The 24,507-nt window shown below is 45.2% G+C and overlaps 3 protein-coding genes across 3 annotated transcripts; all 3 read left to right on the forward strand.

Annotated features, from left to right (window-relative positions):
* The first annotated feature begins 532 nt into the window (after positions 1–532).
* On the forward strand, positions 533–4,185 carry GJA9 (gap junction protein alpha 9). The gene is made up of 2 exons (XM_085208554.1): positions 533–669; positions 1,769–4,185. The coding sequence occupies exon 2, from the start codon at positions 1,790–1,792 to the stop codon at positions 3,329–3,331; it is 1,542 nt and encodes a 513-aa protein (XP_085064680.1). The 5' UTR covers positions 533–669; positions 1,769–1,789; the 3' UTR covers positions 3,332–4,185.
* A 124-nt stretch (positions 4,186–4,309) lies between these two features.
* Positions 4,310–6,666, forward strand: MYCBP (MYC binding protein). Its single transcript, XM_010723376.3, has 5 exons — positions 4,310–4,443; positions 4,585–4,657; positions 5,467–5,515; positions 5,866–5,995; positions 6,573–6,666. The coding sequence occupies exons 1-5, from the start codon at positions 4,429–4,431 to the stop codon at positions 6,615–6,617; spliced, it is 312 nt and encodes a 103-aa protein (XP_010721678.1). The 5' UTR covers positions 4,310–4,428; the 3' UTR covers positions 6,618–6,666.
* Positions 6,667–7,622: 956 nt separating this feature from the next.
* RRAGC (Ras related GTP binding C) lies at positions 7,623–16,337 on the forward strand. The gene is made up of 7 exons (XM_003212545.4): positions 7,623–7,932; positions 9,688–9,891; positions 10,529–10,728; positions 11,560–11,674; positions 11,885–12,027; positions 13,212–13,360; positions 14,378–16,337. Exons 1-7 carry the CDS (start codon positions 7,666–7,668, stop codon positions 14,527–14,529), a joined length of 1,230 nt encoding a protein of 409 aa, XP_003212593.3. The 5' UTR covers positions 7,623–7,665; the 3' UTR covers positions 14,530–16,337.
* The last annotated feature ends 8,170 nt before the right edge of the window (positions 16,338–24,507 follow it).

A 24,507-nucleotide genomic window follows, 5' to 3' on the forward strand; every position in this document is an offset into this window, starting at 1 on the left:
CAGAGAGCACTGGTGGCACAGCCGGAGCAATCGAGTGCTTCCCTCACTGCCACCGAGCTGTGAAATCGGACGTGACCTATTGACTGATCCTCAGACCGAAATTAAAAGGCATCGATGGGCTCTTCGGAGCTGTTGTAAAGGAAGTGCATTCATCCTATGCAGGACACTTGTATTGGCGATGCACTTTAGCAGGGCACTGATCAGAGAAACCTAAAGGAGTGCTTAGTGCCACGTCTCGGCCTCGTGTTGGGCTGCTATGGACCCAGCCATCCCTGCCTCATCTCTGCCTATGCTGGGAAGCTCCGACACAGCGATGTACCTCTTTCCTTTGGAGGGTGAAAGGGAATATGGTTGGTAGGAAGCTCAAGCTGTGGATTTTTCATTTCTAGCTTTTCTTTAAAAGTGATTCCCCCTCCCTTCCCATAAATATTATTTTGGTCACAGTTGAATTGTGCTCGGAGCTGTAGCAGACAGACCAACAAATTGATTTTCTCCTCCCTCCATCCCCAGCAAATATAAATTCAAGTGTGCAGAGCCTGCATTCCACCAATTGCTGGGGTGCTGACACAAACTGTTCGTAATGTGAAATCCACGCACACGGATGGAAGATGTCAGGGGTTGTCACTGGATACCACAGAGCTTGATTTTACACATTTTCTGTAAAGAAAGGTATGTTTTATTTCTAATGTGCTGTTTATTTTCACTTGTTTCTCTTTTATGATGTCTAACGACTATTTGTCTGCCAGTTTGAAAGTGTACTTTTGTGTTTAATAGCTGTCTCAATGTAACATTTCCTCTGTAGTCAGCAATATTGTAGCCACGAGAATTTAACATCCATTTACTTCCTTAATATTCTTGTTTTACAGTGCCAAAATTAATTACATCTGAACCGAAAGCTCTGTGTTAAATGACCTATGTACTAAAAAATCAGATTATGCTGATTTTAATGTGACTGAATTCCAAACAAAGTAATGTTATATCTACAAACAGAACTGTTTATGAAACCAGCAGATAATTTTTTGCATAAGTCATTCTTTTTTTCATAGGCTCGTGGGCAAAGGTAGCAGCACTTGGTGCTTGGACACTGTTCAAACAAGGTGTCATCAAGCAGAGGGAATTGGACTGGCGATGGGGGTTTATTTGTTTGCTTAGCACTGTCATCCACAAAGAGAAAGCAGTTATTTGCTCTCAATTATATGCTTAAAAATACTTAAAAATAATTGGTCACTGCCTTTTTGTTGTGTTTTATTTCCTCATGAGATCCTAAGCGTAACCAGATTTCATGGCAAAAAGTTAACAGGACAGAACCATCACTTCAGCTGCAACACATTGCTCACAACACTGAGAATGAGAGCCAGGAAGTATTTCTCTGTTTGTCTGCAAATAATAAATAAAAACTCATCACCTTCTCAGGTATCCTACAGATAAACATCCCACTCTCACAGTGGGATCTATTGGATGATGGGGAAGCAGATCCCTGGATGCCCAGTCCTGTTGTGAGGCAGGCACTGTATTTTCCACTGACTCAGATGCACAGGGGATGCTGCGTACCTCATAGTTACATCCTTGTCTGGGTGTCTTTTAATGATAAATTGGACACAGGTGGATGCACTTCTTTGTCTTTTAGCTGAGAAATAATAATGCCTACAATGCCAACGAGTAGCGTCATGTTGCAATTGACACCATGCGATGGTGATGCTTTTTTGTAATGAATTTAAGATGGGCTGCAGCTTTTACAATATCTGATGCTTGCTCTCTCATACTCTAGTGTTAAAATGGCACAATAACCATGGGAGACTGGAATTTCCTTGGAGGCATTCTGGAGGAGGTCCACATTCACTCCACTATTATTGGCAAGATTTGGCTAACCATCCTCTTCGTGTTCCGAATGCTTGTCCTTGGAGTGGCCACCGAGGACGTGTGGAATGATGAACAGTCAGAATTTATTTGCAATACCGAGCAACCTGGCTGTAGGAACGTGTGCTATGATGAGGCCTTTCCCATCTCTCTCATAAGATACTGGGTCTTGCAAGTTATCTTTGTGTCTTCTCCTTCTTTGGTGTATATGGGTCATGCCTTATACAGACTAAGAGCCTTAGAGAAAGAGAGGCAGAAGAAGAAAGCTCAGGTGAGAGTGGAACTTGAAAGCACTGAATTAGAAATGACAGAATATCGGAAAAGGCTGGAGAGGGAGCTCAGGCAGCTGGACCAAAGAAAGCTGAACAAAGCACCCCTGCGAGGTTCCTTGCTCTGCACTTACGTGATACACATTTTCACTAGGTCTGCAGTGGAAGTTGGTTTCATGATTGGGCAGTATCTGCTTTATGGGTTTCGCCTGGATCCCCTTTATAAATGTCAAAGAGATCCATGTCCAAACGTAGTCGACTGCTTTGTATCACGGCCAACAGAAAAGACAGTGTTCATCCTATTCATGCAGTCAATAGCGACCGTATCATTGCTTTTAAATGTCTTAGAAATTATCCACCTCGGATTCCGAAAAATTAAAATAGGTCTTTGTGGACAGGAGGAAAACAAGGATTACCGTGGCAATTTCTACACAAACAAATCCAAGAAATACTCTGTGATACCCCGCTCTTCTCTGGGAATATCTGCAACTCCTCAAAAAACTCTCCCTTCTGTACTTAGTGGTTATGCCTTTTTAATGGAAAAGCAAACCGACACTGCCATCTACCCGGTCTTAAATTCCGCTCCCATGTTCCAGTCTATTCAAAATAACCACACAGAAAATAGAGGCAATTACACCCACCACAACCAGGAAAACAAACTGCCAAAGAAAAAGCCAGCTACAAATGCTTTAGCTGGTCAGACTCAGAATGCTAGCACAAACTGCACTGAGGGCTTGCTGGCCAGGCCTGGGACTGAAATGAGGAATTCACAGAAAGAAGCTGATCAGAAACACTTCCTTGCTGATACTCAGAATGCAGATACCGCTTCAAGAAGCCTTGCTGAGATGCTGTCACAGCCCCCTCTGCAGCCTTTTCCCGTTGCCAGCCTCAGAAGACAGCACGGAATCATCTCCTCCTGGAACAGCTCCGCAGCGGCCGAGAGCGTCGGATCCTCCACAAATTCCCTCACCAAGAGCAGCAGCAGGAGACGGAGCAGCCTCAGCGCGAGCCAAGGCCAACTGCCCCCCAAAGCCGACACCCGGCACCCCAGCCGCCCCGACACCCCCGACTCGGCAGGGGAGGCCAGCATTGGCTCCAAGCAGAGCCGGGGCTGCGGCAGCCCCCAACCACTGCCCTTATCTGGGCGTCCGTCGCTGTCGAGCAGTGCGAGCAGCCGGCGGGCCCCCACCGACCTGCAGATATAGCATGGCTGCCCAAGCAGTGTGCTTGGCTAGCTGCTGGGCTTTGTGATAGAAGCCAGAGCAGCTATGAGCAGCTTTTTCGTTCAGCTTTAGCCTTCCGCAGAGGTTAAGATAGAAGTTGTGCAGCCCTTTTGCTTTTAGCTAAATAACTTCTGAACCATCTGCTTGCTTTGCTGGCGATGGAGGGATGGCTTAAACCTCTGTGCCAAGCTTCTGCATTAACCTTCCAGCTGCAAAGGAAAACGTACATCATAAAAATCCACATACAAATCCACAGATGAGGAGAAGTCAGGATTAAAATTATAGTTGGCGATATGTAAGCCGGATAAAAGTAGAAGAGAAAATTCCAGTCTATAAATGTATATTATGAAAACCAGTAAATGAAATTAGGTGTAAGAAGGCACTGGGACACCGGAGAGAAAATAATTAACAATAAATAACATTCTTAGAACCAGGAAACCAGCACAGGAACCAGGAAACCAGCACAGTGCTTTCGCTTGCAGCCATTTGACCGCATCCACATCAAGTGTTGGCCTAATTAAAATAATTCTGTCAGTGTTTCTCCAGCAGCCGTTGTTTTTTCTCTCTGTATTCACTTACAGCTCCGTGTAATTATGGGCACTGTGGGGTTGACACCACTGACACACACACCGGTGCCATTTTGCTCATTCTGCCATTTAACCCCTGCACTCACTGCAGTGTCTGCGAGCCACATTTTGCTATTTGACACCTCAGTAGTAAAACACACGTTCACTGCACAGCCTAAAGAGCAGAGAGACTGCTCTAAGGGGCCCGTGCGTGGCACACAGTGCGTTCCCGCCTACTCGAGGTTAGAAAGGACCCCGAATAGCAGCTGCGGGGCTCTGAGGTGGGCTCTTTTTAATGGTCGTATGAACCACACTGCCCACACCGACACTTGAAAGCACTGCGCATGCGCAGGCCTCCAGCGACCGGAAGGCTCCGCCAGGTTCTGGCCAATCAGCGGCCGAGCCGAGAGCGAGGCAGAGGGCGGGACTTCCGGTTGCGTCGCCATGGTAACGGTAGGAAGCCGGGGCGCCATAAAGGAGGCGGGCGCAGGCCGTGCGGGCGCTGCGGGGTAGATGGCGCACCACAAGGTAGGGGCTGCGGGCCCGCGAGGGGCGGCGGGGCCATCCGGTGCCCTCCTTGGTGCTGGGGAGGGGCCGCTCCGCCCCGCCGAACCGCCTCCGTAGGCAGGGGTGCGTCGGCGCTCTGACCGTGTGGGCGTCCTCCTTCAGGCCGCGGACTCGAAGCGGGAGCAGTTTCGGCGCTACCTGGAGAAGTCGGGGGTGCTGGATACGCTCACCAAGGGTAAGGCGGCCTGAGGGCCGGGCCGTGGTTCTGCATGAGTTGGGCGTTGGGGCGGAGCAATGGGACGGCGCTGCTGGGTGCGGGGCTGCTAACGCTGGGGAGCTCGTGGGTTTTTGTGGAAGTGGTTGTGTTTATCGGGATAGGGAATAAAAGCACGCTGCGAGCTCAGCACACTTATTTTCTTATGGCTGAAGTCCTTTAAGTTATCTATATGTGTTCTCGAGAGACTTTCAGCAGGGTGTTGGTATTCCGGCTTGATAAAGTGCACTGCCTGTGGGGTGGAGCAGCTGTACGGCTCTGTGCTGAGCCTTCCCTGGTGTGTTGGGGCCCTTTGGTTTCTGTAGGTGTTGCTGTGTAAAGTGTGACAGCGAAACAAATCTTCCAAGCCTTGTGGCAACCAAGTTTTGCTTCTAACTTAAGTGGTTAGCTTAAAACCAACTTGCCTGTGCAATTCATGTGGCTGAAAGTGGGAGGAAGGTACTTAAGCTGTCTGCAAGTAGTGCTTGAGAAGCATTTATGAAAGCAAATGTATAGAAGTGCATGCCTCTGGTGTGTGTTACGCCACTTACTTTGTCCTCCGTACTCAAACCCTGTGGTTAGGTCAAAAAAATCCCTTCTGCCTCTGTGTGGGGGTGCACTATTTCCTCCTGTTCAGCTCTGTCCTTATCATGAAGGATATAGGCGAGAATCTTCTTAAATAGGAGAACATGTTGTAAGCATGGCACAAAACTTCTATGCATTCTGACTGCTGTCTTGAAAACTAGAGTTGCATGGATGACTTATAATGGTTGAATATTTCATATTTGCAGTGTTAGTAGCCTTATATGAAGAGCCAGAGAAACCAAGTAGTGCACTGGAGTATCCTTTTTGTCCTCTATGGATTGTTTCTTGCTGTTATAAGCAGCCTGCTCTGTTTAGTTATCCTTTCACTGTTTGGAACACAAACTGATAATCTACCAAAAAAGATGTTGGTAGCAAAATGTGAGTAGCTGTCCTGTATGTACTGATGTCTTTCTGTAGAATATACCAATAAATTTGGAAAGCTTTCTTATTTTTCCAGCTTCTTTCTGTAGGATGAGAAGCATGGCAGTAATTTGAGTGATTAAATGCTTTCCGGTCATGTTTATTGCAGCACTAATCCATGATTAAATGTTAAAACCAAGTGTCTTTCTGTCTATCTAAGGAAGTACTTAACATGTAAATATCAGCTTTCTGAAGCATCACCTGGGAGCTTCAGCTCCTGAGAGTCCAGAAGTGGAGGCACTTCGCTTGGAAGTAGCAGAGATGAAGGAAAAATATGAAGCTGTGTTGGAAGAAAATAAAAAACTGAAAACCAAAGTAAAAGTCTATTTAATATTCCTAAGTACTTTCGTATGTGACAAGAAGAGTATTTTGACACTTAGAATACAGCTAACTTTCACTGGAATAACTGATGATGTTATATTGTTCAGCCTTGTGGCTGGAGAATGTGATTTCATTTCTTGCCTACCTGTATGTAGCTTCTGATGAGGGACTTGTATTCTGGAATGCAGTTTTTGCTAACTACAGACTTTTCTTCTTGCAAAATAAGTAAAAAAAAAAAAAAAAAAAAGGCATCTTGGGACTGAATGATGAGACGAAGTTTCCCATTTGTTTTGATCTGATACTGTATAGCTTATGGGTTCCATAAGAGCTTTGAAAAGCAGGGCTGGGGGGAAGCTAATGCATTACTATGAAGGCTTTCCAAAGGCTGAATGCAGGAGGGGAATTTCGGTTAGACTTGAGCTCTGGCACAGGTCTGTGGCAGGGTTTTACCAGGGGAGGTCACCCTTACCCCTATGGGACATTAGCTTGTGCTGCAGCCAATACAACTCTAGAGCTCCTGTGTCTCTTTAAGACTTGACATCTAACTGAATTCCTCTCTTTAAATCCACAGCTGGCTCAATATGAACCACCTCAAGAAGAGAAGCGTGATGAATAACAGTAATTTCTCCTTTCATACCTTGACTTAATAAAGGGCTTCCTGAGAACTGTAGTCCTGTCTCTTCTGTGTGAGCGCTGCGTGTCTTTGTGGTACCTCATCTTAAAGGAAAACTAGTGAGTGTGCAGCTGTTTTTGTGGTTGTTCATTTTACTTCTGTGTTTGTGGTTGAGCCAAAGAGAATAAAAGGGAGCTGAAAGAGGAAATAACACTGTAAGAGTTTCAAAAGCAAAACAACCCCCACTGGACTTTCATCTCTATTACAGGAAGCAAATGAAAACTCATAGCATTAACTGTAGTGCATGTGCAGGCTGGGAGGGGGCTACTGTGCAGAATGCATGAGGCAGATGAATCAGTGCTGTAAGAGAGGGGGGAGCAGTGCAGTTCTGAGCCCCTGTTGATAGGGGAGCAGCAGGGGGTGGTGTTGGGCTGAGGGAAGCACAGAGCTGGAGGCAGGCCTTGGTTCTCCTGAGCCTTAAGTCTTGTGTGGGATGGATTGATCACAGAATGGCCAGGGCTGGAAGGGATTTTAGGTTGATGAAGCTCCAACCCCCTGCCACATGCAGGGCCACCAGCCTCCACATTTCACACCAGCCCAGGGCCCCATCCAACCTGGCCTTGAACACCTCCAGGGATGGACAGGGCATCCACAGCCTCTCTGGGCAGCTGTTCAGCACCTCACCACTCTCTCTGTAAAGAACTTCCCCCTGACATCCAACCTCAATCTCCCATCCCTCAACTTCAAACCATTTCCCACTGCTGCCAGTGGAGGAACGAGTGACCCGCGGCAGGGCGGACAGATCCACCCGTGTCCGTCGGCCCGTTCCCCCGTACGGCCTCGCTGTCCCGCAGCCGCCGCTTCCCGCCCCGCAGCACCGCCCCCGCCACTCACGTGCTCCAGTGCCGTCACGTGATCCGCGCCGCCTGACCGAAGCTCCACACCGCGCTGCCTCCTTCAGCCAATCGGCGTCGCTAGTTTCGCTGCCAACCAATAGGGATCAGGAGGGGCGGGGCGCTGCGGCGCAGGCGGAGGGCCGGGCCGGGCCGACATGGCGCTGCAGTTCGGCGGTGCGGGCGCGGCGGGCGCGGCGGAGGAGCCGGCGCTGGTGGGGGGCAGCTTCGGGGCGGCCGACTCGTTCCCTAAAGACTTCGGCTACGGGGAAGAGGAGGAAGAGGCTGAGCTGGAAGGCGGCCCGGGGTCCGGCGGGCCAGGAGGCGGTGCGGGCGGGCCCGGGGGCGGCGCGGGCGGGGCGGACTCGAAGCCGCGGATCCTTCTGATGGGGCTGCGGCGCAGCGGAAAGTCCTCCATCCAGAAGGTGAGGGGCGGCTGAACACCCCGGCACTGCCGCTATCGAGGGGCGTTGGGCGGCTCAGTCCTCCGAACGGGGGGTCCGATGTCCGCCCCGTGCTGCAGAGCCGTCCGTCCCTTCCTTTGCAAAACAGGCGCCGGGTGTTAGCGAGCAAACTTCGCCTTTGGATCGCTCTGTCGTTGCTTTCCAGTTATTTGTTGTTATTTGGGCCTGATGCCCCCGCTCCGTGTGCAAATGCACCGTTTGGACTGATTTATTTTCTAAGTCTCTAAGCGATGTGAGTGACAGCCAACAGACAGATTGATTGCCTTTGTGAAACTTCAAAGTCGGGGGGAAGCTGCAACCTCAGGCATCTGGTGGGAAGTTGCTGAAACCATTGGATTGTGAAAGTGCAAAAGGAACACATGGAAAGGCAAAGCCGTGCTGAAGATCAGCTCTTTGTAGCGCTTTCCAGGCCTGTCTGCTCTGCTTGTGTTTGCCCGGTGTCACTTGCCTGTATTAGAGCTAACTCTGTTCTTCCAGTTGGATTTTACCACGGCCTTTTCCTTTGCTTTATCCAAGTTGCTTAAAGCTAGAAAGAATGGGGGTAGATGCTAGGCAGCAGAAATGGGATTTGATCCAGGCTGTGTCCTGGTCAGTCTGAAGAGGGAGGGAGGATGAGCCTCACTGCTTCTCAGAGACTCGTCTGCTTTAACCTTTGCTCCCAGTCTCTGCCCCGTTCTTTGTGAAAGATGCTGAGCTCCAAAAGAGTGCTGATTTCCAGACTGCTTTACAACCCAATTCTTCAAACCCTGCTGAGCTTTTAGTCCTTTCAGTAAGGCTGGAACCTGTCTAGAACTGTTCTCGCTTTTCCATACAAATGTCCCAATGTTTAAAACCTCTTTAAAGTCCTGGCTTTCTCATGCTTCTGCCTCGAGGAAGTGCATTTCTTTCCCCTTATTCTTAAAAGTTGAGTCTGACGTACTGCTTTGGAGCTCACTGAGTGCTGTGCTGCCCAGCTGTGTGTCGTGCAGGTGGGCAGAGATGGTGGCACGTGGTCTCTTTAGGGACTGAATTCTGTAACTGAAATGTTTCGATATCCTGTTTGCTCAGGAAAGGGCTGAAGTCCCAGTGGGGTTTTCTGAGCACAGCAAGAAGAATATTTCTCATCACTGCTAAGTGGGTTACCAGCCAGTGTGGGCGCTGCCAGCATTCCTGTAGGATACCTGAAGGGAGAAGGTCAACCAAGATACATCAGCTGCTCGTGGAAGGCAATGACTTAGCTATTCCAGACACTGAAAGAGAGGTGTTGTTTTTATACCTGTATTGCACTTTTGGAGTGGTCTGATTCTGTTGGGCCATAATGCTGAGCACCAGACTAAAGCAGTTTGCACAGGAGTTTCTAAGACTGGAAATGGACCATTCTTAAAGGCTTGCTTACTTAACACAGGCTTTATACCTGAGGTGATCTGGTTAATGGAACAAAATTGGAAGAAACTGTTAGAAAATAGCCAGAATGTCTCTGTCTTCAGGTTGCATCGTTACTTACACTTGTAAAAGTGATGGGCTGTGTGTTAGTGCTTAGTTCTGGTTGGCTGTTATGTGCTTGGCTGATGTAGGAAGCAGTCTGTGCACCAAAAGGGACAACTGAAGTAACTGTAGGAAAAGCTGTACACTTTAGGATATAGGAGAAATCTATTTGTTAGAAGTTCTGTGACTTGAATTTTGCAATCTCTTTCACTGAGACAAAGTCAAGACTGTGATTTGTGTTCTTTTTAACAGGTGGTATTTCACAAAATGTCTCCAAATGAGACTCTGTTCTTGGAAAGCACCAACAAGATCTACAAGGATGATATTTCCAACAGTTCATTTGTGAATTTCCAAATATGGGATTTTCCAGGGCAGATGGACTTTTTTGATCCGACATTTGATTATGAGATGATCTTCAGAGGAACAGGTGCTCTTATATATGTTATTGACGCTCAGGTAAATACAAATCCCTAAGAATTATGAAGAAGTTTCCTTTTACTTTGTGAGAAGAATGATCAGGAGTGTATTTTAAGATAAGTTTGTGAAAGATTCGTTATGTATGAAAGGATGTGTTGGCAATTGCTTTTAGTTTCCTCAGTTGATTATGTGGAATGTGTATCCCCAGTGGAAAGTGGCAAGTACTCTGAGCTGGAGCAGTGAGAATCTGATCTGCTAGATGATCTGAATTACCCAATTATCTCTTCCCTCTGCTTTTGATTGCTATGGAGTTCATGTAGTGCCAGCACGCTTCTGACCTCGATGTCAAGGGAATGGCCCTGTTAGGTTTCTGGTAGCTTCTAGTGAACTTAGGAGTTGCACCGATGGAGAGTTCCTGGTTGTTGGGACCGCCTTGGAGATCACTGCTGCGCTGTGCTGGAGTTGAAGCATAACCACCTTTTGCTATGAAGCCTAGTTTTGTGTAACGTAGCTAATGAAACAGAATCTAAGCTGCGTGGATTTCTGATTCTCCAAGGTATTCTCTCCTACCAAACTTCTGTTTCATTACAGAAGTGAAGTGAAGTTTTTTGTACTGAATGGAATAGTTATTGAAGATAAAGCCTTTTCATTTATTCCTGCCAAAACTTGTTCACAGGATGACTATATGGAAGCTTTAACAAGACTCCACATCACAGTTTCAAAGGCCTACAAGGTCAACCCAGAAATGAACTTTGAAGTTTTTATTCATAAAGTGGATGGTTTATCAGATGACCATAAAATAGAAACGCAGAGGGATATTCATCAGAGAGCTAATGATGACCTCACAGACGCTGGGCTTGAAAAACTTCACCTTAGGTGAGTTTTGTGTTCTTGCAAATGTAATTTTGCTGTTGCTTGTATGTGTACAGACTAATGGCTTTGACACGTAGTAGTGGACTGGAATGAGGTCTTGTTAATTTCTTAAAACTACAGAATGCTGTGCTGCATCTGGCCCTATCTGCCTTACCTCAGTCTGGTAGCTAGCCATCAGATGCCCCTCAGACTTCTTCATAAGCTCACATTTATAATTCGAGGACCTCTTGCCCAGCTTTCATTCTGTGTATGAGGCCAAATTTGTGCAGGTGGCCTGGAGGAGTGGGCAGGAGCATGGCTGCTGGCACTGCCTGCTGCTGGCTTTACAGCACAGCTGGTTGGCAAAGCTTAGGCTCATCCCTGACTTTTGGCCTGCTTTGGAGGGCATCTTCTTCTGACCTCTGTGCAACGAAATGTCATTTTTTCTCTTTTTACTGCTGTTTTGATTCTTGTGGAGCCTGTAAACATGGCCAGCATCTCAATATTAGTATGATAAAATAGAAGGCCGGGAAAGGGACTCACTGAAACCTAGTTAAGCATTTATTTCCTTTGCCTTAAGTATTCTGGTAGGCTAAATGTATTGTGAAAGCATTTGCACAATTTTCTCTCTCCGTCCTCGCATCTCCTGCAGATGAGAAGACTGTGTAACATTCATTCCAGTCTCTCAGAAGTGAGCTTCTTGAGAGAGCAGTTACAGATATTTGTGATAAAGCATTTTGGCTGACTCATCAGGCTTGAGTGTTAGAAAACAAAGCTGCACCATCTCTACTGCAATTGTGATGGACTCATGGATCTCTTCTCTTTTTTCCTCCCTCCTGCCTTGCCCTGCCTCAGCTTTTATTTGACCAGCATCTACGACCACTCAATATTTGAAGCCTTCAGTAAAGTGGTACAGAAGCTCATTCCACAACTGCCAACACTGGAAAATCTACTAAATATCTTTATATCAGTAAGTGGTGATCTTACAGAATTCTGAGTGAAGTATGTGGAACAGCAAAGCAATTCCTTCTGCTCAGATGTAAACTCTGTGCTCTGAATATCAATTGTATTCTGAGCCTCTGAACTGATTGTTTAAAACACTTCTCGCTGTTAAGAATTGAAAGTATATGAATTGTACTTGAAATGTAAACATTCATCCAAATTCTTTCTCTTTCCGAAGAATTCAGGCATTGAAAAAGCTTTTCTCTTCGATGTAGTCAGCAAAATCTACATTGCAACAGACAGTTCCCCTGTGGACATGCAGTCGTATGAGTTGTGCTGTGACATGATCGATGTAGTGATAGATGTTTCCTGTATATATGGGTAAGTGATGAATACTCTTAGGAAAAAAGTCCTCACAAGCTTTAGGGCAGGCTGCAGACTGTGCAGGTGCTGTTTGCTGCACCATCTTGCAGCGTGCTGTCAGTTGCTCTGTGGTGCACATTTGTTCTGTGAGCAACTGGAGTAAAGCCAAAGGATTTGGCAGCTGGGTTAAGCTTGTGATCAGTTTTTCCCCTCTGCTTCTGTTTGTGGGAATCCATTTTTGACATTAGAGGCAAGTGTTCCATGTACAATGTGAGTATTGCTGTGTCTCGTTTGGCCTGGTCACCCCAGCCTTGCTGACTGTGAAGTTTGTCTTATTGCTCTGTTAGCTGTGATTTGTTGTTATATGGCTTCAATTCTAAACAGTCCGTGGTAGGAGCTTACTGTCTGACTGCTCCCATTAAAGTGAGTGCTGTGAGTCCTCCTGAAGCTTCTGTCCTTACATCTGCTCTCTGTGCTCCTGTGAGACTTGCCTTCAGTAGTTATGAGGGTGACTGTAGAAATATGTTGACTATAGCACTTTATATTTAACCTTTTTATGAGCTGCTTCAAGTGACTAAACAGGCCAGGTGACTGAACAGACCAGTACTTGGATCAGAATGTATATTATCAATATCTCATACAGCAAAAAGATGCGGACTGAGAAAGGCTTTGTATTCATTTATTAAAAGTAACTGTGCTGACAGTTACTTTATTGAAGTTTTTACCAGTTTTGCCTTAGAATCTTCAGTTACTGGATGCCATAATGGGTGGCACTGGGTGCTACCAGATAGTGTGTAGCACTGTCTCTTTGGTTTGAAGGTAAACTGTGTTACAGCCCGTGTGTTGTGCTATATCCACATAGAATGCTGGGAACAGTATCAACTAAACAACCACAGTTGGTAGCTTGTGTCAAAGGGATGCATGCTGGTAGCTTGCTGGTAACTATTCAGATAATGTAGGTTGTGTGTAGGGAGACTTTTCTTCTGTTTATGTCTGGCTTTTGTATAGCACTGGGGAAACTTAAGTGGTGATAATGCTCTTATAATTGCACTTAAGTCCTGTGCTGAAAGTCCTTCACTTGCTTGCCATCCAATATGAGCATTATTCTTTTCACTACATTTCACAGGCATTAAGTATTTGCTGTGAAGTTACTGAAGCGTATCTTACTAACTTGCACCTTGGGTGAACTCATTCTTTCTTAGGTTAAAAGAAGATGGCACTGGAAGTGCTTATGATAAAGAGTCAATGGCAATTATCAAGCTCAATAACACAACAGTCCTGTACTTAAAGGAAGTAACAAAGTTTTTGGCCTTAGTTTGCATTCTTAGAGAAGAAAGTTTTGAGCGCAAAGGTAAGAGCTTCCCCCATTTGCATGGCTTTTATCTACTGATTTCTATCAACTGTAAGATATTAATAAGGCTTACAGGTCACCTTAATTTCGTATAATTAAATTTGTGTAATTTCTTCTGGGAGGAATTTGCTCCCTTCTTAGAGATAAAGAGATCTTATTTTTGTTCTTGTGAATCAGTGCCTTAATTGACGTCCTCCTGTTGAAATTACTTGTGTAGCTAATGAGGCCTTGTCATTACCATCTGCTACAGTGCTGTCAGTTATTATGTTCTGCTTGACAAGCTGCTGTGTTGTGATAACCATATTGTCCATTACCTTTATGACACTCCTGTAACCTTTTTAACATATGACTGAGGAGATGGACAGCGGTGAGCTGGCAAAATACACGGTAGGAATGTAGGGCAGTATTCAATGTGTTGCAGGCTTAACCAACTATATGGTTGCTTGGACCTGCAGAAGATAATTGGTATGAATGGTCTTGAATATGTTGTGGGATAGAAATGAAATCCTAAGCCTTGATTTTAAGATATTGGGCTTAAATGATGGTGATGTTTACCTTGGTGTTCATGGACTTCAAAAGGTGGAAGGCATATATATTCTAACTGTACTCTGTTTGGTCTAAAGTTTCACTCAGCACACTTAGGATATACATCAGCAACACCATCAAGTGGAAGGTAACATTAAAGCCACGGTCAAGCTGTGCTATCATGTTTAACTGCTCCATGTGTTAGAGCACTTTTGGGGTGGGTACAGTCTTGTGTTGTCCCCTTATCCGCTCTTGAATTATAAATACAAACCTTGCATTCCAAATGAGCACCTTGTTTCTATAAAAAGAGACAATCTAAACAAAGTCTGGCATTAGTAAAACTTGACCATTAGATCTCAAATTCATACTACAGTAAGCAACAAAATAGCTGGATGTTAAATGAACCGTACATTGATTTTGAAGCTCTGTTGACTACATAAATGTGCCAAGCTGAGCAGCTTTTCCTTTTCCCCCTCTCCTCCTTTTTGACAGGTCTGATAGACTACAATTTCCACTGCTTCCGCAAAGCCATTCACGAGGTCTTTGAGGTAGGTGTTGCCTCCCACAGAATCTGCAACCATCAAGCCAGCGCCTCCAGTCTGAAAGCAGTGACGCACAACGGCACACCCAGGAATGCAGTCTAGAGGAAAACTAAAGACATTGGATAGACTTGTCAGCTCTTCAATCCAAAGCTTTGTGGAACAAGAGAAAAATAGTCTGAAAGCCTGCAGTGCGTTTCACAGGAGAAGAGCAGCCTTAAGTGTGGCACCGCAGCTTGTAACTCATGTCGGACAGCTGAAACTACTGTAAAAATACTTTGAGGCCAGTGGTGTTAGAAATGTCAGTTTGAAACCACCTCTATCACAAGTGCAGTGGTATTTCAGTTTGGAGTCCTGTTCTACCAGTCTGTCTATGACTGATTGCCCCGGTCAAAACTTCAGAATGGTTGAGTTGATTTTAATGTGAAACACCAAATTGTCACTTGCTCAAGCTTTTTCTTTTTTGAGTCGTTCGGTAGGATATCCAGTTTTGCTTAAGTTTAACCTTTTGTCATGCAAAACGTTGTCAGTGTTAATAGTGAGGCTTGTGAAACCCATGCTTTTAGTTGTGGCTCACAAGTCATTCCATGAAGTTTTCACTCTCCATGGTTTGCTCAGCGTATCCTTAGAAATCTGTACCTGTGCAGTGGATGCAGAGCTCTGTTCTCACTTGGAGAACTGAGCTGTATTTTCATATGAAGAGATGGTGATACTTTGGACAACCTCTCAGTGTGCCCCCTTTGGTGAAAGGGCAGTGCTAAAACCAGAAATAAATCCACCTGTTCTCTTTTGCAAAACCATGGGTGTCATAAACCTGATTAATCCTATTCACAAAACAAATGCTAACTAAACTGAAATGTCTGCCATCTGCTGGAGCAAAGCAACAAGGCTCAGCCCTTTCCGAGTGAAGAAGTGACTGCATTCCTGGCTTCTGATGGTGGGATCTTCTTTTTATCTTCTGAATGATAATCATGACAAGTTTTAGGAAAATATCTGGAGGTGTTCTCCTTGCATAGCGATTAAATATCAGGGTGCCACAACCTACTGATAATAGCTGACACTCAAGGGGTTGATTCTGCGTTGTGGCAAACAGCTTCTTGTTTGTCACCTGAATGGAATTGCATATTTTCTGTTTTTATGAATGCTGGCCGTCGTATTATGGGAAGTGCATCAGAGCAGTCTTCATCTAATTTATTGGTAATATTGCTGCAGATGTCATGTCGTACATCAGCCTTGTTATGCAGTAAGCTTGGCTATCGGCCTACAAAGATCTCGCCACTTTCTGCCTATCCCTGTGTGTGCATAGGTGTTCCAAAGCCACTGGACCAACTGACTACAAGTGCCACTATAAAGATTTCCACAAGAAGGTCTGTAACTGTGAGCGATCTCTGTGACTGTTTGTGTTTATGTGGTCAGACATAACCACAAAATTGCTTCTGTGCTTATAGAATGGATTTTCATTGAACTATGTACAATTGAATATACATACATTTACATTAGGGTGTATGCACATACCATGTAAATGTTTTCTCCTTTGTTTTAAAGCTGTTATGTGATACTCAGTACCTAAAGGATTTGCTCCAAATTTACTCAAGTCTGTACGAGATTTGGCAATTCACGTGCTCTAGTCCAGGTCTCTGTGGACAGTTGTTCTGAACCTGGGCCCCTTTTTGGTAATGGAACTGCAGGGTTTTGTAAGGGTGTGCCACAGGCTTGCAAGTATGGTTTTTGTGGCTTGCAAAGTCCGTGGCAGCGTTCAGGTACTCGAGGTGAGAGGAGAAGCAAGAGGCAAGATGACAGGAGGTAACAAGTCATTCCCATTTTTGTAGTTTTTCCATGTTCTGGGTACATGCGTTCCTCTCTTTGTCTTCACTGTACATGAGTCTGTGCTAATAAAATGAGAAAAGATCAAACCATGGCACTGTTTTTTCTGTTGGAGGATGAGATGCTCAGCAAGCCCAGTCAAACAGGGCTACTTAACAAGCAAATAAAACTGCCATATTATTTTCTTTTTTAAAACAATCTTTAATAATTCTATTCAACCTTTGCTTTCCTTTCAACTTAAAGCCAACGTGACACTCAGTATTCAAAAGATGGCTCTAGATGTGAAAGGCAAAGCTGTGATAAAGAGCTTTGGTCTCATCTTTTGGTTAATGCTGAGCCTTGGGCTGCATTACGAAGCTCTGCCTTCTGCTGCATGTCATGCTTATTACTTAAAATCTTTTATTGCTTGTGTGTGTGATTATTTTTTATTAGAAAGAAACCCCCCAGGTGGGCTGTGTCAGCTTTGAGCACCCATGGGCAGCAGATGGCACCCTCGTATCACAGCTACAACAAGTTCTTCAGAAATGCTTCCTAAAAAGTAACCTTCCCATTCCTTACCTGCTGAGCTTTGCATCACATGTTGCTATCCTGCTTGGCATTAATTACAGCTGTGTTAATAAATCAGCGCCAGCTTGTTGCAGGCTCACCAGACGTCCCAATGGATTGGGCTGCTGCTCCAACACTGCCAGCAAAGGTGGGGCAGATGGAGCAGATGCAGCCACTGAGCAGTGCTGGGTGTTTCCTTCTGACACAGCCAGGTTCCTTGATGAGGTTTATGAGGTCCTGCTTTGTTTTGGTAGCAGGGAATGCAGCCGTGCTTGCTGCCCTGCAGATGTGATGGAGATGAAAGCTTGTCCTGGCTGCTTTCTTCATTTCTGTCCTTGATTGTTTTTGTGTTACAACATTCAAGTCTCCATTCCTGCTTTTTTAACTTTAGATAACATAACTTCTTTTCCTTTCTTTCCCCCCCAGCAATCAGCTTGATAAACCAGACCTCGTTATTCTGATTTAGCTCTGAGACACCTGGTCAGGCAGGGGGAGAAAGGCATGCTCAGAAGGAAAGGAAGCAGTTAACATTGCTCAGGCCTGAAGCAGGAGGTCAGAACGATGCTGGGGGCTGCAGCTGGGCGTCAGGAGAGCAGGGTGTGAGGCCTAAACTGGAGAACCTGAGCTGTGAGATCGTTTCCAAGGAAAAACAGTCGTGATTCTGAAATGCAGGAATAAAGCTTGGCTTCAGGAAACGACGAAGAAAAATGATTAACTAAACTAGCGAGCCTTTCTAATAGGGTTTTTAAATTTCTTAGTAGTGGCTGCAAGTGTCTGAAGTGAAAAACTTTACCTTTATAGGCTTTCTCCATGCTAAGTGCAGGGTGTGATGAGCATCCCTCCCCTCACCCCCTCTTCCCAAAGGATAACTCCGCTGCTTTGCTCCCTGTTGAAGAAATGGGAAGAGAGGTGGGGGAGTTCAGTGTTTGTCCTCCTGCAGCGGGCAGTAATCCAGGTGTCTGTAATGGGCTTAAAATGGGCTTAAAAGGCCCTGTATTACTGGGCCAGTTATGCCATGAGGAGTTACGTCTCCGGTACAGGAGAAAACGGGACTGAAAATACCCACAAAAATGAGACATCAGGACAGAGAGAGAGGGCTGCAATGCTGGTTATTTGTTTCTCTTCATCTGAATCAAACCTTTAGGCATCATGTTGAGAGATGTGGCTTAGTGAGAGCTACTGGTAATGGTTGGACTGGGTGATGCTGTAGGTCGTTTCCAACCTTGGTGACTCTGCGATTCTGTGAAACTCTAGGAAGATTTCCCTCCTCTTTCTTCAAATAATCATCCTGTTCTCTGAATCTTTTTACCTACAGTGCCTGCTCCACGTCAGCTGTTCTAACAGAAGTGCATGAAACCTTCCCACTGCTGGGAATGGAGCTGAGTGAGCAGTAAGGAGCACCTGGAATCCTTTTTCAGAGGACTGTAATCTCCAAATTTATGAATATTATTATTTTTTAAATATACACCAGGAAATAGCTCCACTCGGAACTCTCTGCTCCTACGACTGTGATGTTTTATGCAATTTATCAGCAACGGGTGCTTAGGACATTGCAGCTGTGTTATGACCATGCAGCACAAAAGCTCTGTGCTGCGTTCTGCCCTGGATCCAACACAGAAATGATGAATACAGCAGAAGTGACTTTACATCCACAATTAGGGATGATGTTGTGCTTAGTAACGAGCATCCTGCTTTCAAGAAAACGTATGTTTTCTTTATAAGTGATCATTGTATATTGTCACGTTTTGATTTCTGGATTATTATGGGAGTTATGATGGGATGCCCACTGGGAATAATGATGGGGTGGTTTTCTCAGCTCTCAGTGGCTTTGGATGTTTGGTCTCCCCATGACCCAAAGACCAATTGGCTTTGCCCTCTAGATGGCTGTCTTGTTCTCTCTTGGAGAATGTGTGACCCGAGGAATGTCTGCAAGAGAAAGTTTGGGAACGGTCACAGCTTTTACACGTTTCCATATTCACAGCGCATTTATGGGACGTGGGGGCCCTTTAATGAGGAAAGCCAACAACTGTGAGGAAGACATTTCATTTTGATGGTGTCCCTTTTTTTTTTTCCTAGCAATCTTTATATATTTTTTTCTCCATCTCATACTCAAAGCGGAGTTCTCCTTCTGCCTTTGACAGCACTGATCCGATGGTGTTTAGAAACAACTGTGTAGTTAATTGCTTTTAAAGACAGTTGTTAAGAGATGATGACTTCTATGATTTAGCATTGATTAAAATAATTGCTTTCTGGAAAAGAATCTCTCGTCTAATAAGTTAATGCTTCTGAAGGGGAGATGCTGAGATTATTAAGCGTTCTTCCACTGTCATAAGGAAAGATGCCAGTCTCCATAAGTGATGGTAATTAGCACGTTCTGATGGTAACTTCGGCTAGGAGGTGATGGGCTTAATCTGCTTCTCCTGCACGCAGCGGGTCGTGATGCTATAGATAAGCAGTTAGGCTTACTCTGTGATTAAGGATGAATCATGTTTGAAAATCATGATGTAAAGCATTCAGTGATCTTATCAGTCATTCATAATAACTCCTATGTCATGCGGAGTTCTTATGGAAAAGAGCAAAGTAATTGCTATCCGTCACATGCACTTGTGTGAAGATCACCATTGCCATGACAGTACCGTGCTTTAATAGAGTCTGTCAGCTTAGCTTAGCCTGGAATGGCTCTCAGCACATCAGTCCTAGGGAACACATGAATTGATTATTGACAAAGTTAACGTTAATTTTACGGAGGGTTGTATCACAGGACTCTCTTAGGGATGGAAGGGTGAATACAAAAGGAACTGAGCACGATTAGGCACGTGGCTTCTGACATCATGGGCTGAGGATAACAGGTCACTGAAACAAAAACAGAGCAACCCCCAGCTCAGCCAGCACTAAGAGGAATGCCACGTGAGGTTCATGTTTGATTTTACTGCATTACATGCATTTGTTTCAATGAAGCAGACTGGCAGTTTCTGCATGTTTCCAATCGGCTCGGTGGCCAGGTGATGCTTTCAGAAAGCTCCACAGCCTGCAGCTGTCTGATCACAGAGAGCTGGGAAACTCGGGGAGTAAGAGAAGGACTTGGGTTTGTTTGCTGAGCATCTGTGTGTGTGAGCACTCATCATCAGAAACCGTCACTGTAAAAGCAGTCATCTTTGAAGAGGAAGGAGAATCCCCAAATCGGTCAAAAGTAATTGAGCAGAAAACTTACTTTCAACATAAAGGTGATTATCATTGTCTGCAGGAGAGTCCTTCAGTCAGAATTTCCTGCTTTCCCTTCTCTGGGTTGCACTCTGTTTTCCTGACAGTATCTCACGCTTGCTCAAAATGCCAAACAAGAGCATAACCTTTTCTCAAACATAATTGAGAATATTACAGTGTGAATCTGAATGCAGCTGTTGAGCTGGACCAAACTCAAGGATCAGCTCTGGACACTCCGTTGTGCTGTGCGGAGCCTTTAGCCTGTCGCCACGAGCTGCTTATGTGAAACGAAGAAGAAAAGAAAGGAAATATCATGGCTGCAGGTATATCTACAGGTTAACAGTGCTTCTGTTACTGCAGGAATACAGGTGAGCTGTCTTTAAAACAGTTCATTTGGACTTCTGACGTCGTGACAGCAGAACTGAGCTGCGGTCCGTGCTGTGGAACTGGAGGAAACATTCAGGTGTTTGTAACACACAAAGATCTGCCCAAACTCAGCACTTAGAAGTCAGCTTAAGTCAGCCTGATTGATTTGAAGGTAGCAGTATCCCACGGAAAGATGCATGATTGGAACACTTGAGGTTTCCAATCATGTAAAATTAGAGGAGATGTGAGGCTGTGCTGTCATATTCAGTGTTTCTCCGATTACATGGAAATGCTGCTCTTTGGAGATCATTGCTATCTTCAGCCTTTTTACTTTTAACACTTTCCTTTCTTGTGTTTTGTACTTTCCACTGTCAGTGCTGATAGGGTCTGTATGTGAAACAATGCAAATTCTGCTGTGTGCCCTTCTTTAATTTTCTGCTTAGCTTGCAAGTCAATGGCAATGTGAACTGAAGACCTGGATCATTTGCCATTATTATAAAGGAGCTAAGTATATTTTTTGGCATTAAAAAAAAAAAAAAACAAAACTACCCCCCTCCAAAAGAGAGAACGATCAGTGTGTGTGAGATGGAAGTGATGTGACTGCATTTTGGCTTCAGTAGCATTCATCAGCTTCCCAGTGTTCACAATAATATATTTATATATGGGGGAAAAAAAGCTCTCAGACACGGGGTGGGGGGGAAGGGGGAGAGGGGACGACTTAAAAAGTGAGTCATCATTTTTTCCTTCTTTTCTTTTTTTTTTTTTCCCCCCTTATTAATTCTGCGTAGGATCATAAATGAAAGAGTATGAAGTGTTCTCTTTGGAACCGGTGTAGTTGGTTGGAATGAGGATGGCTACACCTATTTATTAGGGTTTGATATCAGCCCGTACCTTACCTGATTCTTCTACACAATACTGTTTTATCATCAATTTTATCACTGCCTCACACCAGAAGGTTATTAAACGTGAGCATATGGATCTGCCCTGGCGGCAGCACTAAGCACAGACTGAAGGGTTGGGAAGAAGGAAAAGGAATAATAAGGAAAAAAAGAGAAAGAAAGGGGAAAAAAAAAACAAACCACAAAAAAACCCATAAAATGATAACGAGCGAGCACGCAGTCCCTCTCAGCAAGCAGCTCAGCAGAGCAGAAGTGTGGCCTCAGTCACGGCACTGCGCCTCATTATGAGAATCCTTCGCCTAAAGGCTCGGAGCAGCGGTGCGGCGCAGCCCCACGCTGGGATGCTGATGGCTCTGAGGCTAATCAGGCGGCGGCTGCTGAAGGCTCGCGCTTGTTTCGTGACAGACGTAGTCAGAGTCAAACGTTAAGGCTATCAGGTCTTGTGATTTCCGTGAGGGCACAAAACATCCCGGCTTATTCGCTATGAAATGATTTTTTTTTTTTTTTTGGTAGGATAATAAAGATTATGATCATTATTACCAACCTCGTCTCTCGGGAGCGAGGCGGTGTCCTTCTGGGACTGCTGTGGCTCTGATGTCCTGTTGGGTAAAATACTTCTCAGGTCTGGATGGGGCTGAGCATTCTTTTTTGGCACTGGGAGAATTCCCTCCTATCGGCCCAGGAAAGTCTGAGTGAACTTTCCTGCTCTTCTCCCAGTGCTGTCCATCATTATGGTGACAGCACAGGGATGATAATGTTAGCTTGGTACCAAAACTTGGTCCCTTTTGCTCATTTTCTATTCCTGATTGGTTCAGCATCTCTGCTTAACGCAGCTTCCACATAACTTCTATCGTGATAAAGGTGTTCTTTTGTCATCTCATAACATCGCAGACTCTTTATCACAGCATCTAAAAGCTTCTTGAACTGCACGGTGTTCAAATTTCTGTCTTCTGAACTGTACTGTCGGTCCTTAGCTCTATACCTGTGTGTGAATGATTCTTCATAAATAGAGCAAAATTTGAGGCTAAATGGAATCATGAGAAGCCTATGGAGAATAGGACACCAAAGCCTGAAGAAAGCAAACAAAAAAACAAAAAAACAACCCCAAATTAAAAAAAAAAAAACACCCACTAGGTTACACAGTAAGTTGCTTTTTAGCATCTTAGCACCCATCTCTTATGTCTCGTTGCACAATAGTGTGCTGCTGTCAGCTCAAAGCAGTTCTCTGATGCTTCTTTATCTGAGTGTGAGGATTCCTGTCTGAAGCATCTCGCTGTCGCTGCACCACGGAGAGAAAATGCCTGGCACCTGAAACTGGGAGCTGCAAAAGCCTGCTCACCAGGTTGTTTCAACTAGCAAATAGAAAATGCCAAAATAAGGGCTGAAGACTTCCTTTTTGTTAGGGATTCTGATACCTGACCTCTGGAAATCACTGAGGCAGATTAGTCTTTTTTTTTTTTTTTTCACACAGCAAGGAGGAGGTTCATTTCTATGCATCCCACCAGGGTTTCAAACAGGATCTGAGTTCACCAAGACCTGAGTGGAAAGCTCTGCTCCTAGCGAGGCAGCGTTTGTACTGAGAGCACTGCAATGCCTTTCCTGCTGGTGTTCCCATTGCTCAGCTTTTTAAGGGTACTCTCAAAACACGACCAGCACTGCCACTTGATCTTCCCCATCTATGAGAGATGCAGCTTGGCAATTGCTCTCCAAACCTTTCTCATATGAATTATACGCATGCTAAAATATGATGTCCATAATAAAACGTGGGCAAAATTAGAAATTTTGGATGAAAGATAGTTTTTTGAAATGCTATTTTCTATGGTAATGGTGCTGTCCTGTGAGCCCACCTCGGAGGGCGGTGGTGCACTGAACACCTCTGGGTGCAGCTGTGGGTCTGCTGCTGTTGAGCTGCTGAAGGTCAATGTGAGATCCCTCTACTCTGCTCTTGTGAGGCCCCATCTGGAATACTGCACCCAGGTCTGGAGCCCCCAGTACGAGAAAGGCAGGGAGCTGTTGGAGAGGGTCCAGAGGAGCCACCAAGATGATCAGGGGGTTGGAGCACCTCCCTGATGAAGACAGGCTGAGGGAGCTGGGTTTGTTTAGCCTGGAGAAAAGAAGGCTGCGGGGTGACCTCATTGCAGCCTTCAGTACCTAAAGGGAGCCTACAGACAGGAGGGGAATCAACTCTTGGAAAGGGGAGATAACAACAGGACGAGGGGAAATGGTTTGAAGTGGAGGGAGGGGAGATTGAGGTTGGATGTCAGGGGGAAGTTCTTTACAGAGAGAGTGGTGAGGTGCTGGAACAGCTGCCCAGAGAGGCTGTGGATGCCTCGTCCATCCCTGGAGGTGTTCAAGGCCAGGTTGGATGGGGCCATGGGCAGCCTGAGCTGGTGTTAAAGGTGGAGGTTGGTGGCCCTGCATGTGGCAGGGGGTTGGAGCTTCATCATCCTTGAGGTCCCTTCCAACCTGGGCCATTCTGTGATTCTGTGAGATGGCTCCAGGTCCAGAGACAGAAATTGAAGTGCCTCAGAAGTTTGCCCTATGGGAACTTGAATGCGTAGAGACCTCAGATGCCCCTCGGATGTACTTGTGGTAGAACAGAGCGTTGGGGATTGGGGCTCATAGGTCCTGCTTGTCAACTGACTGCTGAATGTTTCCTCCGAGTTTTGCAGTTCCTTTTTTGAAAACCTAAGAACAGAACGCAGGGTTCTTTATGCCTGTTGACCTAACTGATAAAACGAGCTCATGCTCACAATGATGTTAGGAATAACAGTTCTGGGTTCCTTGGATTTGTATTTGCCTTGCTTGGAAACATGCAATGTCAACATTCAGAAAGCTGTTTTCTAAGCCAAGTGGTCGTGACGCGTGGTTTTGTCATCGCATTTCTCCCGTTGATGATATCTGAAATGTAATGAATCTAGGAATGGTTTGAAGAAAAACAGTGTAGGTTGAGATGTGATTAAAGCAGAGATTGTGTAGGGGGGTGCGTGTGTCTGATATTTAGGCTGCTCTGTTTTACTTGAAATGAATTTGAAATGTAGGATAACTGTACACCCTCATATGTTCCCATGACAATATTCTTGACATAAACAGCTGCTACACTTAAGTATGGATTTGACCTTCTTGTGGCTGGGTTTAAATATAGTTGAAGATCTGAGCAAAACGAAAGCCCAGATTCGGGTGTGCTTTGTGATTCTGTGTCATCACACCATAACAATGGAAGCAAACAGACTGCATGTGCTATTCC

The sequence above is a fragment of the Meleagris gallopavo genome, chromosome 25 (assembly GCF_905368555.1).
Source record: "Meleagris gallopavo chromosome 25, MGAL_WU_HG_1.1, whole genome shotgun sequence".
Classification (NCBI taxonomy): domain Eukaryota; kingdom Metazoa; phylum Chordata; class Aves; order Galliformes; family Phasianidae; genus Meleagris; species Meleagris gallopavo.